Below are 13,987 nucleotides of genomic sequence, written 5' to 3' on the forward strand. Positions count from 1 at the left end.
AATAAGCACAGTTAAGGCTCAATCCCATCTTTTGAGCCTACCTGTCCTAAATTTCCCGCCTTGTCTTTCAAACTATTAAAAATTCACATTTTTCTTTCTTTACTACAATACTACACTCCTAGGGGGCATTCATGACTCAATCTAAAACCAGATCCTGATCTGTTGGTTCAGAGGCAAAAATGACACATCATCCTGAGATACAGCAACTCACTTGATATCTATGAACATATGATACAAGATCTGATTAAAACGGAATCTACCTTGTATGGCATCCGGCAGTATTAAAAGTAGAAAAAGGGGAACCTAACACAGGAAAAAGGTGTAGATTCTGATTTGAGTTTTACCTGATGGTATGCAGATGCTAGATCAACTTAGAAAAAACACACAATCCGGTCTAATAAGGCCAAAAGTTCACTGATCTTAGGCAGAAAGTGAGAATCCACACACTTCCTTTTTTTAAATGCAGAGATTGACACCGATCCTACATTCTCCCTCAAATACTTGTCCATCACTACTTCTACAAAAGATTCACCACTTATGGCCTTGACTTGTTTATTGGCACCTGGTTTTAAAATCATGTAAACAAATGGTATTGGAACCAAGCCACAATGTTAAGTCCCTTTATAGCAACATAAATTGTGCCTTGAATTCTCATTCTGTTGTATCCGAAAAAGTCCTCAATGAACCCGAAGAACTTATTCTTATTCCATTGATGCTTTATCAGGAGAAATGAAGGTCTTGTTTTCCCATGTGTGTTGGAACTGTTAACGGGTGGTCATAGTGATCCCTGCTCGAGAATCCACTCTGATATCCACATAGGGGTCAACACGCTCCAATGGATCCCCATTCTTCACATCATCTTCACCCACCACCATCACCCTCTCCTGTATACCATCCTGTATGCGGTCCACAGACTCTGTTCCTTCAGAGACCTCACCACTCCTGCTATTATATTGCAATATTGTTTGAGCTTTGACATACTGTGGCAAAGTGGGCAAGGATAAGTAGATCATGTACCAGCTGATTTGTAAAATTTCCAAAATGACAATCTGCAACTAGTCTACATAACACGGTAATATACATTTCCACATTCTCACCCGATCCTTGGACCCTTTTAAAAAATGTATGTCTTAATACAAACTAGGTTTCAGGTAAAATCGTTTTTCCAACTTCTTTACCACTTCTTGATATTAGTATAATACCTGTGCCTCATTCAAAACAGTCTCAGGCAACTGATTTAAAATTGGCCTGCCTTCAAACTCCAATGAATTTGACAGTAGACATTCATTCCTTTCAGGTCTGCATCTTGATGGCCCAGTGGCTCCCAAATTTGTTTCAAAGATGTCAAACAACTGCTTTCATAAGCTAGCAGTTGTTGTCTTGAACTTCTATGAAAGGTCATGATGGTTTGACAGATTGCATACTGTGGGATGGACTGTAAATTTGAAGAAAAAAACAATGATATATATCTTCAGATGTAGTACAGTAATGTGCCATAGGGTATGGGATAATGTATTATTGTGGAATGGGGAGTATTATTGTGGAATGGGTACAAAAAACAAGAACGCATCTGATACAGGTAGATCTTATTACGTACAGGCAGCATGCACATCCCCGATTCAGTCCTCAAAGCAGTAGCTTGAAACAGCGGTTAGTTGTGTGTCACTGTTGAAATGCATGCAAAATGGTCTGCCCCCTTTCCGAAAGGTTGGGGATATGGCTCAACCAAGGGCTTTAGTGGGGGCCACCTGCAGGGAGCAATGTCCTAACTGGGCAGGGTTGGTGGGAGAGATAGAGGAATGCGATGATGTACCTGGTCTGTGGAGCAGGACACTGGGTCCATTCCAGTCACAAATTTAGCTAGAGGACTTTGGCCTTGTATATGGAGGTATAACCACAGGAGCCTGGCAGGGGGTCATCTTTCTCCTGGGATAAAGCAGAGGAGATCCACCCACCCACACTCAGAGAAGGTGAGGAGTAGAGATTGGGTATACCAGGGAACATCTGTCGCAGAGGCATAGGAGACTTACAAGAGGTCCAACTGGGTATGACGACAAACTGGTCATGTAGCCAAAGGAGGGCAGGCTGGAAGCAGGTGACAGTCGGGGCTTAGGCAGTACTGGCAGGCTACCACAGTGGCCTTGCAGGTTGAAAAAGAAGGGAACACGTTAGTGAATAGGTGTCTGGGTCACCTAGCAAGGAAGGGAGAAGACTTTCACCCAGGATACCAACCCATTCCTGGGCTGGAACAGAATGCTTGCCCGGAAGGAAATTAATGGTTACGCCGGAGGTGAAAGGTCACCGAGCTGGGCTTGAGCCTAAGGCTTGCCAGGAAGGAAAAGGGGTGGTTACACCGACATGAAAGGTCATCCACTTGGATTGGTAGCAGGCGCTTTCCAAGAAGGAAAAGGGATAGTTATGCTGGAAGTGAAGGGTCATCCGGCTGAGCTGGAAGCAGACATTTTTCCATAATGTAAGAAGAGGATTAAACCCAAGGTGACAGGACACCTGGGAGGACTGACAAGCCATGAATGCAGGGCACGGTGCTTGTGGCTGAGGTAAGTAGGGCACAGGCTCATAGAATAAAGAAGGAAATGGTGGTTAGAGGATCGCTTGTAAGTTGGAAATTGCCTAATAAACTGCGGCTTCAATTTTTCCATAAAGGTGGAATTGGTGTGGTCTGAGTTGAAGAGATCCGGGAGGGCAACCAGGTGGGGGTGCCGTCACTAAGTAATTTGATAAGTCAAGGACACAGTTCTTCGCATCACTGTCATGCACTTACTTGGTGCATCTTTGATTTCACTTCTTGGTTGGGGCCATCACAGACTGGGAAAGTGTCCGACTGACTGGAAAAGCACAATGGCTTTGAGTTCCAGAAGAGATCTGTGAGGTAGCACGGCTGCAGTGGCAGCAGATGGTTGGGGTGAGTCTGGTGTGTCACCATAGATCAAGCTGCTGTTATTGCGAGAACTGAGACACATTCTGCATTCCACTGTGTCCCTTCAAGGAAGAGAAAACACAAAACAAGGTACCTATCTACTGGAAGAATGATGGAGACCTACCTGTGCAGAGACCATCAGGCAGAGCTGAACTCAGTGATACTTAACCTTTTCGATGCTGATGACGGAACCGCTCTGTCATCAGCCGCGGTAGCGATGTGCTGATGACGGAGCGGTTCCGTCATGGCCCGCTCGCCGCGCCTGCGCGGCGCGGTTTCCGCGCCTGCGCTGGGTGCTCCATTGAGCGGGCGGGGCCATGACGGAACCGCTCCGTCATGAGCACAGCTCAACCGAGGCTGGTGACGGAGCGGTTCGTTCACCAGCATGGGCGCGCTGCGCGGCTGCCCGCCCCCTTAGCGCTGCGGCGGAATAGCCGCTGCAGCGAAGGTGTTAAGAGTTTAATGCGTGAGGTCCAGTGAATAGGGCAGATCCGAGAGGCACTGAGTTAGTGCCACAGCTGCACTTAATGCATGAATTAGCAGGTAGGTTGGTGACCCATAGAATTCATTGCAACAGAGATGTTGTGTTAAACCAGGAGACTTGAAGCAGAGAAGGCCAGATCCAGAAACTTTAGTTTACGTAAAGAAGGAAACAATTTATGTCTCCCAGGACTTCCTCTATTGTTGTTCTTGTGTACAGACCCCCTGATCCCATGCCTTCCTTCCCTCGACAGTTTGGTGACCTTATCTCTTAACTCATTATCAACCATGCTAAGGTCTTGATTATTGGTGATTTTAACTACTGGCCCTCTGATCCCCGGGAAAGCCACCTCTCGGAGGAATTCTCTGACCTCCTTTTAGGTCTGAACTATCACCAACACATCACAATTCCCACCCACTGCAAGGGCCACATTTTAGATCAAGTGTGGACGGACAATTTGGATATTTCGTCCCCCATTGTGACCCCTTGCTTTTGGTCGGATCACTGTTTTATTTCCTTTGCCCTTAATCTGACCACCCCCAATCGTCCTCCCCTCCTGACCAACTTCACTGCTCGGAACTGGAAGAGAGCCAACCTGACGGAACTTCACTCTATATTGGCCTCTACTGTCCCTCCGACCTCTGCCCTGGTGCCTCACCAGGCATTCCTCCTTGAACAATGGCTGCTATCTGCTTGTAACATCGTCGCCCCCTTGAAAACCATAAAATCTAGGCGCCCCATGACGCCCAGCGATGGTTTACGGACCAACTAAAGGCGGATAAACTGGCTCTACGCCAGGCGGAGCGACGCTGGAGGCGCAACTATGACCACCATCTGAAAATCGAATTTGTGGACCGTTTGAGAGCCTATAAAAAATCCATCTTATTGGCTAAAACAACTTACTTTTCGCAAAAAATCATGGAGTCCTCCTCTTATGCAAAGGAAAAGGATTTTTTCCATTGTGAATGAGCTCGCTTTACCAGACCGAGTTACCCCTCAACCCCAACCTTCACAGTCCTTGTGTGACTCACTTAATGCTTTTTTCATGGATAAAATTACCACTATTAAGAACAATACTCCCTAAATATCTCGTGAGGAGACTTCAAGTAGTCCAAAATTCAGCTGCCAGGGCATTTATGGACTCCCTAGACGAGCTAGTGCTTCTGACTTGTTGAAGGAACTACACTGGCTTCCTATAGCCAAGAGGGCTCTCTTTAAAAGCCTGACGCTGACCTACAAGGCCCTTCATGACTCAGGCCCTAGGTACATTAGGAAGCGCCTTGCTCTTTACAAGCCGAGCAGAACTTTGCGATCTGCCTCCTTGTCTAAAATGGTTGTTCCGTCCATCAAGCGAACCAGACAAGGGGGGCGCTCTTTTCATTACCTGGCCCCGCGCGCCTGGAATGAGCTTCCCATTTCTCTCAGACAGGCCCCTAGTCTGATGTCGTTCAGAAAGGCATTAAAAACCTGGCTGTTTACCAGTTAACTTCGCTGTTCCTTTTATTCTGCAGTTATGTTTCCTCTTCTTAAAGGACCTCTTCGCTAAAGCGCCGGGACACTCCTACTGGAGTAGCCGTTGCGCTATAGAAGAACCCAAATAACATAACATAACATAACATAACCCTCATCCCCTCTCTCCCTTCCTTACCTTCCAGAAATCCTTGCCGCCTGGACGTTTTTCCTCCGATCTCCCTCTCGGAGTTCTGCTCACTGTTGCATAAAGTGAGCTCTGGCTCTCCTAATGATAGCTGCCCTCCTCAGGTCCTTAGAGAAATCTTTCTGGCCTATCCTGACCCTCCCCATGCCCTATTAAACAACTCGTTGGCGACGGGGGTGGTCCCGGATTTCTTCAAACAGGCAGTGGTGATACCGATCCTGGAAAAGGGCAACATTGACCTACGGTCTTGAGCAATTATAGGCCTATCTCCCTTCTCCCCTATCTGGGGAAAATTTTGGAGACATATGTCAGTCGCTGCCTGAGCGCTTTCATTGAAACTTCGTCCTTTTTGGAGGCCCAACAAGCCGGTTTCCGCCCTCTCCATTCCACCGAGGCGGTCATCGTGGCTGTTATGGACACCCTAAGAAAGGGCGCTGATAATAACATCTCCCAAGCTCTTGTCTTGTTGGACCTATCGGCGGCTTTTGACACGGTCGATCATGCAATATTGATCGACCGTGTCGAGAACGCCGGTATTCAGGGCATAGCTCTCGAGTGGGTTAGATCCTTTTTGGACAGACGTTTCCAGGCAGTCCACTTGTCCACCTTTTCTGCTTCTTACTCTCCCCTTTCCTGCGGTGTCCCTCAGGGCTCCGCTCTATCTCCTTTATTGTTTAATCTGTATATGTAACCTTTGATTGTTTCTCTCCGTAAATCCGCAGCTACTATCTTCAATTACGCGGATGATTTACAATTAATTTTTCCCATTGACACTTCCCTTTCCTCCCGCACCAGTTTTCAGTCTTCTATGCTCGAGATCTCGGAATGGATGTACCATAGCCAACTTAAATTGAACCCCACCAAGACTGAGCTTGTATTGAAGGGTGGAGCAGCCAACCCATGGAACGACAGCTTTTGGCCTCCCTCACTAGGGCCTCCTCCCTGCCCTGTCAACTCTGTGAAAAGCCTCGGCGTCGTCATCTCCAGTGACCTATCTATGAGGCCCCAGATCAGTACGGTTACTTCATCCTGCTTTTTCCATCTACGCAGGATACGTAAAATCTGTAGATTTCTTACCAGAGACGCACTGATCCTTGTCATCATGGCCCTGGTCACGTCAAGAATTGACTATGCCAACACTTTGTATGCAGGTATTCCTGCATACCATCTCCACAGGTTGCAACTGGTGCAAAATCAGGCAGCCCGCCTGGTTTACCATCAACCTAAGCACCAGCATGTCTCGCCGCTACTGCGGAGCCTTCATTGGCTCCCGGTGGCTAAGCGCTGTACCTTCAAACAGGGCTGCACGATTTTTAAAGCGCTGTCTGATCTTGCTCCGGTCTTCATTTCTTCTAAATTGAAGCGCTATGTTCCCCCCAGAGATCTCCGTTCTTCCTACCACAACTTGCTAGTTACCCCTAAAATTAAACGGAAAAAACACAGCGGTTCCTCTTTTTCTTTTCTGGCTCCTAAAACTTGGAACGCCCTTCCATCTGCTATCCGGCACTGTACCACCTACGATTGTTTTCGTAGTATGTTAAAAACTTATCTCTTCCAGTCAGCCTTTGAGTAAACACTTGCCGTTGCCCCCCGTATTTGTTATGAGCGCCATGAAACCGTTTTGGTGTCCGAGCGCGGTACAAACATTTTTAACATAACATAACAACAATCCACCCAGATGTACATAGGCAAGAACTAAGCTCTAACTGCCTAGCAGTGAATTCAAACACAAGTTTTCTAACAGAAACATTCCATAAACCCCAGTGTTCCAAGTTCCAACTTAGGGGCACAAACGGTGTCATAGTTAAAGAATTACCTATAACAAAGCTAAGGACTGGGTCAGACCTGCCACTTTGCACATAATAACCGGCATAAACATGTGCCATTGCTATAAAGATGGAGGCCGTGTGTCAAATGCTAGTGGAAGGGTTGGAATCTCTTACACAGCTATTTGAAAGTGTGTGTGTGGGGGGGGGGCGGGGGGGCAGCACTGCAATAGGAAGGGGCACTGTTGTAGAAGGCCTAGAGTGCTCCACAACTGAAGGAAGGCTTGATGTGTTTTTGTGTGTAAAATCTTTATAGCAAACAAATCAAGTCTTTGAATCCAATGGGGGGACTGAAGTGATCCTACTTCAGAAAGGCTCAGAGCGTTTGTTTTGTGTCATTGCCATTGGAGGGTTGTTTTGTGTGGTACTGCTGTAGGAAGACTCGGTGTGTGTGTGTGTGTCGTTGCTTTAGTAAGCTTTGGAGTGTGTGACCTGTGTATGAAGGTATGGTGTGTGCTGCTGCTGAAAGAAGGCTTGGTGTGTGCATCTCTGCTATAGGTAGGCTTAATGTGTGTGTAATACCGCATCATCAAGGCTAAGCGTGTGTTTGGGAAGCACTGCTGTGGAAGTGGCTGGTGTGTGACACTGCTTGAGGAAGTCTTATTGTGTGTTTCTGTGTTGTGTAGTGAGCTTCACAATAACTTTCTGTCTCTCCCTTACTCAGGAAAAGGAGAAAAAAGAAGACATTATGCTCAGATGGGGTCCTGGTGGTTGATGTGGTGAGTGAGGTTACTATTTTCAGAGATGTTATAAATGACTTTATTTTTTAAAGGTCTGATAAACTTAAGTAACAATGTGTAGAGGGGAATGTTCCTAGCTCAGTGATCATGTGATATCCCCCCTCCTTGCTTTGACTGACTGACTGGGTATGTTTTTCTGTGCAAGAGACTCGTGTCACAAGTCGCTAGTCCTCTGACACGCGCTGCACATGACTGGGGTGTTTGTCACCAAGATAGTGCTGGACTGTGTGGGGCGACAGGAACCAACTCAAACCAGTACTTGTCTTATCATGGGTTACTAATGTCCTCATGACCAGGCTGTGACACATCGAATGGTGGGTGGCGGCTGTAAAAGTCATGGGTGTTCCCACATCTACTGATTCCCACTCCACCACTTCTCCCCCTACAGCTCCGCCCCTTCCCTCGCTGCTCACTCACCTCTCCAATGTAACCCCTTTACTTGATTCTGTTACCTTTTATTCCCTCCCACGTCCTCTCCACAATGCACTGTACACCCCTGTGTGATGGTTATGTGCTTACCACAAACAATTGACTATAATCTTCAACACTGTTCTGCTGCTGCCCCATTACCAATACACAAGTAACTCACATGCCCACATACATACATACATAAATTAAAGATTTCCAATGGAAAGGAGACCGCTGAGATAATGGGAGAAACCTTACAAAGGATGATTATGGCTCTCACCCTTGTCTTTTATTTCAGTCCTTGCTAAGGCAGACCCAGCTTCGATCGCTCAGCAAGTCGGACACCAAGCTGCATGAGCTCCAGAGCCTCCGCTTGAAGGAAACAAGTGAGTAACTGTTCAGAGTATGTTAACAAATGACTGATTGCTTGATTGAAGAGTAAGGGGCCTTTTCATAAAGGCATTTCAGAGTATGTAAAGTAGTACCACTAAAGTACCCTTTGAATTGGCTCCAAAACATCTAAAATGGGAATAAAATTAGAATATTCAGGGAAGATTCATATACATTTAGGGCAAATAGAAAGTGGCCGATTTACTCTTTTACAGACAGGGAGTTGGACGTTTCGGGGCCGATTGAAAAAAGTGTGGAAAGGTATGTAGAAGAGTACTCCTGTAGCACTACGTCATGTACTCATAGAGGCTTTCTTAAATTGGCCCACAGAATTTAACCTTTACTTTGCCGCTACTAATTAAGGCTTCCAACCTCACTGGACTCTTAATAAGAGTAACTGGCAAACCAGCATAAAGATACATAAGGATGGGATAACTATGCTATTACTGAATCTGGTACTTAGAGGTTGCACACAGTTATGTAGACTTTACCACCAAGCTATCCTTTTAGCTGCACAACAGAGAGGGGAACTTCAGAGGTTTGCACATGGGCCATGAATTTCCTTTAGCGATTGATAACAAATCTTACTTTGGGTCAGCCATGGCAGGAAGAAAGAATACTTGTAGGTTCCAAGTCTGCTCTGTGCTCTTTGGGTTGGTTATTAGCAGGCATTTAAATGTCTAATTACTGCCAGCTACCCAGTACCTGCACATCTTAAACATGAATGGAAAGTACGAGCGCCTCTCAACACCAGTGCAATACTTTCAATCGAGACCATCAGCATTTCTCAGTAACAAGCAGGTTCCATTTGTAGCACTGATTTTCAGTAAGCTCCTGTGAGAAATGACTTTGCAGAGCAGAGATCGTTCTTGACTGTCAAAGACGTAGTTACTATTCACACTCATGCAGAGACTCACACATGCCCAAGCTCACACATGTTGAGAGTAGGATTACCGTATGATTCATGTCACCAGGACACAGTTTCCTGTCTTTGCCTTTAATTTACTACACCAGTGTGTTCTGGGAGTGGTAGTCTTGGTTCACTTCCAATTAACTAATTGGACTAACACAGATGTAAACAACAATTTATATAAAAATTCTCACAGCTGGGAATGGTGTGTCCCGGTGACATAGAGTCACCGGGTTAGGATAAAGTAGAGTTGTATACAGTCAGAGAGTCTTTCAGAGGCAGAAGCTTACATGTCCTCGTTCCTCTATATGGTTATAGAACTCAGAGGTGACTTGCAATAGCCTGATCATGTACAGCGTGGGTACTTTAGCCCGTATAATACATGGTCACGCCATCACCTTTCCTACAAACCACTTAGATCCTTGGTGCAAAGCTTTTTCATATGAAAGAGAGAGCATGTTTGCAAACATGAAGAATATAAATAGAACGTGTAGTGCAAAATTAAACACATGAAAAACCGGTTCGATATTTGTTGCAAAAACATATTAGAACCAGTTCAATACAAGTCAGGATTATTTAAAAAATACAATTAAAAAAAAGCTGTCGCAGCTCAGTATGTCTAAAAACATGCAGCAACATTCTAACTTTTCTATAATTATTTACGGCATGCAAAAAATAAACATGTTATTTCTGCTTGTCACTGTAAGCTAGAGAAACAGAGCAGAAGAAAGAAAAGCAACATTTCATTTTTATTGCTTTAAACAGCTGCTTTTATTATGCTCTGTGACATGGCCTGCTTTTCACTTTAGCTGGTAACTCTGGCAGCAGGATTGTCATGTCAGCACTCAACTGTAATAAGCTATTACAGTTGAGTTCTGATATCTTTGCTTTATATCCGCAACTAGGTGCATCACAAGTCGCTGATCATAAATAAATTAGAAATGGGCGTTTATACAGGGATTGCAGAATCCCTTGTATTATAAAAACTTTTTTTATCATCCATGGCACACAGAGCAGATTTAGCACAGGCAGAAGAGGGGCGCACAAAGGGCAGCAACATCAGCATACAGGGAGGGCCAGTGGCGTAACAAAACTTGAAGGGCCCCCCCTACAAGGTACACAGAGGGACCCCCCTCTGGATTTAATCTGGAACTCTCAGGCCTGAGTACAGTGCTGAAAGGGCCCCCTGCAGCACGGGGCCCCTGCACCGCCGGGGCCGCAGGGTCTGTATTACGCCCCTGAGGAGGGCAGAGGCCGCTTGTGACATGCCACCTCCTGCATGTGACACCACTGACAACCGCTGTAGAGCATAGTGGCCTGAAAACACTTAACATGATACTGTGCTCCTGCATCCCAGCTTTTCCCATGTATCTGTGTCCCTTTCATCTGTATGTAGACATCTTAAGAGTGTAGGGTCACCTTCTTGTGCTGTTCAGTGAAGTGACCTATCACCCACGCGCCCCACACCTCCGGTGTAGGACCTGCCTAGGTGCATGTTTGACCTTAATGAAAAGTTTCCAATTGCTTAAATGGGATGTCCCCTGTCACCTTTATTATTTCACTTATATGTCAGCCCACTGGTTCATATGGTACAGAACTAGAATATCAGCCCATATTTACTTTCAAATAACACACACATTACTTTCAATTACGAAGGCAGAAAGCCTCAGAGCAATTACTCACGCCCTACAGGAAGTTCACACATGGAACACCCGAATGTTTAAAATTAAACTAGGCCAAAACTGAAATCCTGGTGGTAAATCACAAGTTTTGCTCATGGGAAGAAAAGCTCTGGCCAAACTCCATGTGTCCATCTCCAAGCCTTGCTCTCAAAGTTTGGAATCTGAGGGTTCTGCTTGGCTCGGATTCAATCAACACTGTCACAAGATCATGCTTTTTCTGCCAGAGAATTTTATGCTGGCCCTTCTAATTTCTGTACTTTATATTAAAGATTCTCACAATAATGCCTTCATCCAGTGTAGGCTGGTTTATGGGAACGCCCATTCTCTTGGAATGTGCACTAGCCTCTTCAACCGGTTGCAATGTATCCAAAACACAGCAGTTGACTCCTTCTAGGGTGGAACAAATGTTACCATGTTTCAGAAAATCTGCAGAAACTGCACTGGTGTTCAGGAGGCAACAGAGTGCTGTCAAGGCAGCTTGTATAGTTCATGAAGCCAATCAAAAACGTGTCCCAGTTTTCTTTAAAACCATTAAATAGGTCCCCCAAAAAACCCTTCAGTCAGCTTTCATCATGATGGCAACCACACTCAGATTCCAAAAAATGTGGAGGAAGACATTTTCAGTGTCGTTCCAAATCTGGAATTCGTTAGGCTCATCACTCTCCTGGACTTGCGTAAACAAATGGAGGGCATCCCTCTTCGACAATTAAAACCCATTTACATTGATCTTTTTCGTCCTCTCAGTTCCTCTACAATGCAAAGAGACTCCTAGCTAGTGATCTTTTCCTATTACTATAAAAGGTTATTTGTTGAGGGCAAAAGCAGAATGGGTGAATCGCTACCAAGGTGGCGATCCAGCAAAGAAGCCCATATCATTTGGATCAGAGACTCTCTTGCAGAGCGCAATGGTTGGCCACATCGAAGGCTGTAGACAGGTCCCATCGCAGAAGTGACACTACTCTGTTGGAGTTCTCCGTGCTCCTGATGTCGTCCCAAGTTACAATAAATGCAGGTGCTGTGGTAGGACCTGGCGGCAAACCTATTTATTTGGATGTCAAAGAGAAGAATTTGTTCTTCTATGTAAGATGATAATAGGTTTTTAGAAGCTCCTTCAATCAGTTTGCCTAGGAGACGACCATTGCAGATAGGGCAATCGTTTGATGCCAGTATTGGTTGGTGCTATTTTTTTTCTATCCTTTTGCTCTATGCAATTTTGTATTCTACTGGGAATAGTCCAGATTCCAAGGTGGGGTTGGTGACAGCAAGTGATAGTTGGTGATCACTGTAGCCAGGGTGGCAGGTGAGCTGTTAATGAGGTTGTCTTTCAATATATGAGCTCGGCAGGGGTCACCAGGAAAGCCCTTGGTGGTATCTCCACTGTCTCAGGGTTGTTTTTCCTAATACCTCCAGCTAAGTGATTTTAATGAGTTATTTGATCCATGTATGGACCATAGACTGGCATGTACCATAAGCATGGCGGCCGTACTTATATCTTCGCCACTATCCATTGTTCTCCCACTTCCTCTAGTCTCTTGCTCTCCTGTTTTTGCCTATTTTCTGCTGAGATAGACATAACAAATCTGGCATCCCATATGCTGACGCTACCTGTTATTTAGTGCCCTACCACCTCTACTGAGCAAGGGGAAGCGGTCCACGCTTGTGCACCAACTTGCCCTCATTTTTATTCTCTCTGTTCATCAACATTGAGGCAAGGATACCGAAAGTACACCTTACCCACATATTTGCAAACTGGAGTCTAATTAGTAAATTTTGTCCCCAAATATTTGGGTGTATTTCTTTGCTTCCCTTCCACTTTTCAGGATAAGCATTGAAATTCTGCAACTTCCTGTAGGCATGGACACACAGGCCATGTCAAACTGGTCGGCCATGGCCCTGTGGGAGTGCATTTGCTCCAAACACAACCTGGAAATGTGAAAGAAGTTGAAGATGTCATACGAGCCGCGGGATGCAGAAATTAAGGATACAGAAGTATTCATGTACGCAATAGGGCAGTACGATGCCAGAAAACTTTCATTACAGGCCAATACTTATTCTGCCTATATGTGGGACAACTCCTCATGTATAATTTCTAGGCAGGCTCTGGATCTGACTGTACGCCATTATTTAAAATGGTGGCGAAGCACTTGCAGTTCACTTCAGGCATTTCCTTTCTTGACTTGAGGATTGTACTACTGAATATCGAGGCTATGATATTGTGGTATAAGAATTCTGGGGACAAAATAATGAAGACCAAAATATCGAACGGTAAGTGCATATAGATTTAGTATCCTTAATTCGACATCTATGTACTTGACGATGTATACATCGTGAAGGTACATATAAGCGAAGATAGTTATAGAAAATCTGTACCTTCTTAGCTTTCGATATTTTGAATGTAATAGTTTGTCCTAGATATTGCCTATCACAATATTTCTGCTTCGATATTGCTGGTGGGCGTCTGCCTCGAGTAGCATTTTTCTCCATCTCTGGAGCTTCTAGCTGTAGCCATATTTTGCTATGGGATTGAAAAGGTGAAGCAATCAGCAGGCATTGCTGATGAGATTGCCTTTCCTTTAGCACATGTTGTTTGGTCCAGAACCAGGTGAGCTGATAAAACAGTCGGTCAAAGATAGAAAGCAGGCTTTTGCCTTTACGACAAACGGGGACCTCTGCTCTGGAGACATGAATCCACGAAGGTCAATCCCGTAAAAATATTATGATCGATAATGTCGACCTGCACTTACATGGAGACCATAATGTCAGCTCCCAACATATCATCAAGGTAAGCTTACACGGGGAAGTATAGATGTACTAATCTTAGCTCCATATCTACTGAAGATGATATGTTGTTGGTAGTTGATGTTATGGAGTCAAAGAAAATGCAGGTCAATATTAAAACATGCATGATTTGGTAGAACAACCCGCTGACAATCATGATCAAGAGATAATTTCCCA

The 13,987-nt window shown here is 45.0% G+C and overlaps 2 protein-coding genes across 6 annotated transcripts in view; one reads left to right on the plus strand and one right to left on the minus strand.

Annotated features, from left to right (window-relative positions):
- ARFRP1 (ARF related protein 1) overlaps nucleotides 1-13,987 on the minus strand; it is a 301,101-nt gene that overhangs the window by 245,900 nt on the left and 41,214 nt on the right. The gene's annotated exons all lie outside the window — the stretch shown is intronic.
- Nucleotides 1-13,987, plus strand: part of LIME1 (Lck interacting transmembrane adaptor 1) — a 68,355-nt gene that overhangs the window by 44,659 nt on the left and 9,709 nt on the right. For all 4 annotated transcript variants that reach the window (XM_086932751.1, XM_086932752.1, XM_086932750.1 and 1 more), the window contains 2 exons: nucleotides 7,567-7,621; nucleotides 8,349-8,436. In XM_086932751.1, coding sequence (XP_086788877.1) covers nucleotides 7,567-7,621; nucleotides 8,349-8,436 — 143 coding nt within the window. The remainder of the gene's footprint in view (nucleotides 1-7,566; nucleotides 7,622-8,348; nucleotides 8,437-13,987) is intronic.

Source organism: Lissotriton vulgaris, chromosome 7 (assembly GCF_964263255.1).
Source record: "Lissotriton vulgaris chromosome 7, aLisVul1.2, whole genome shotgun sequence".
NCBI lineage: Eukaryota > Metazoa > Chordata > Amphibia > Caudata > Salamandridae > Lissotriton > Lissotriton vulgaris.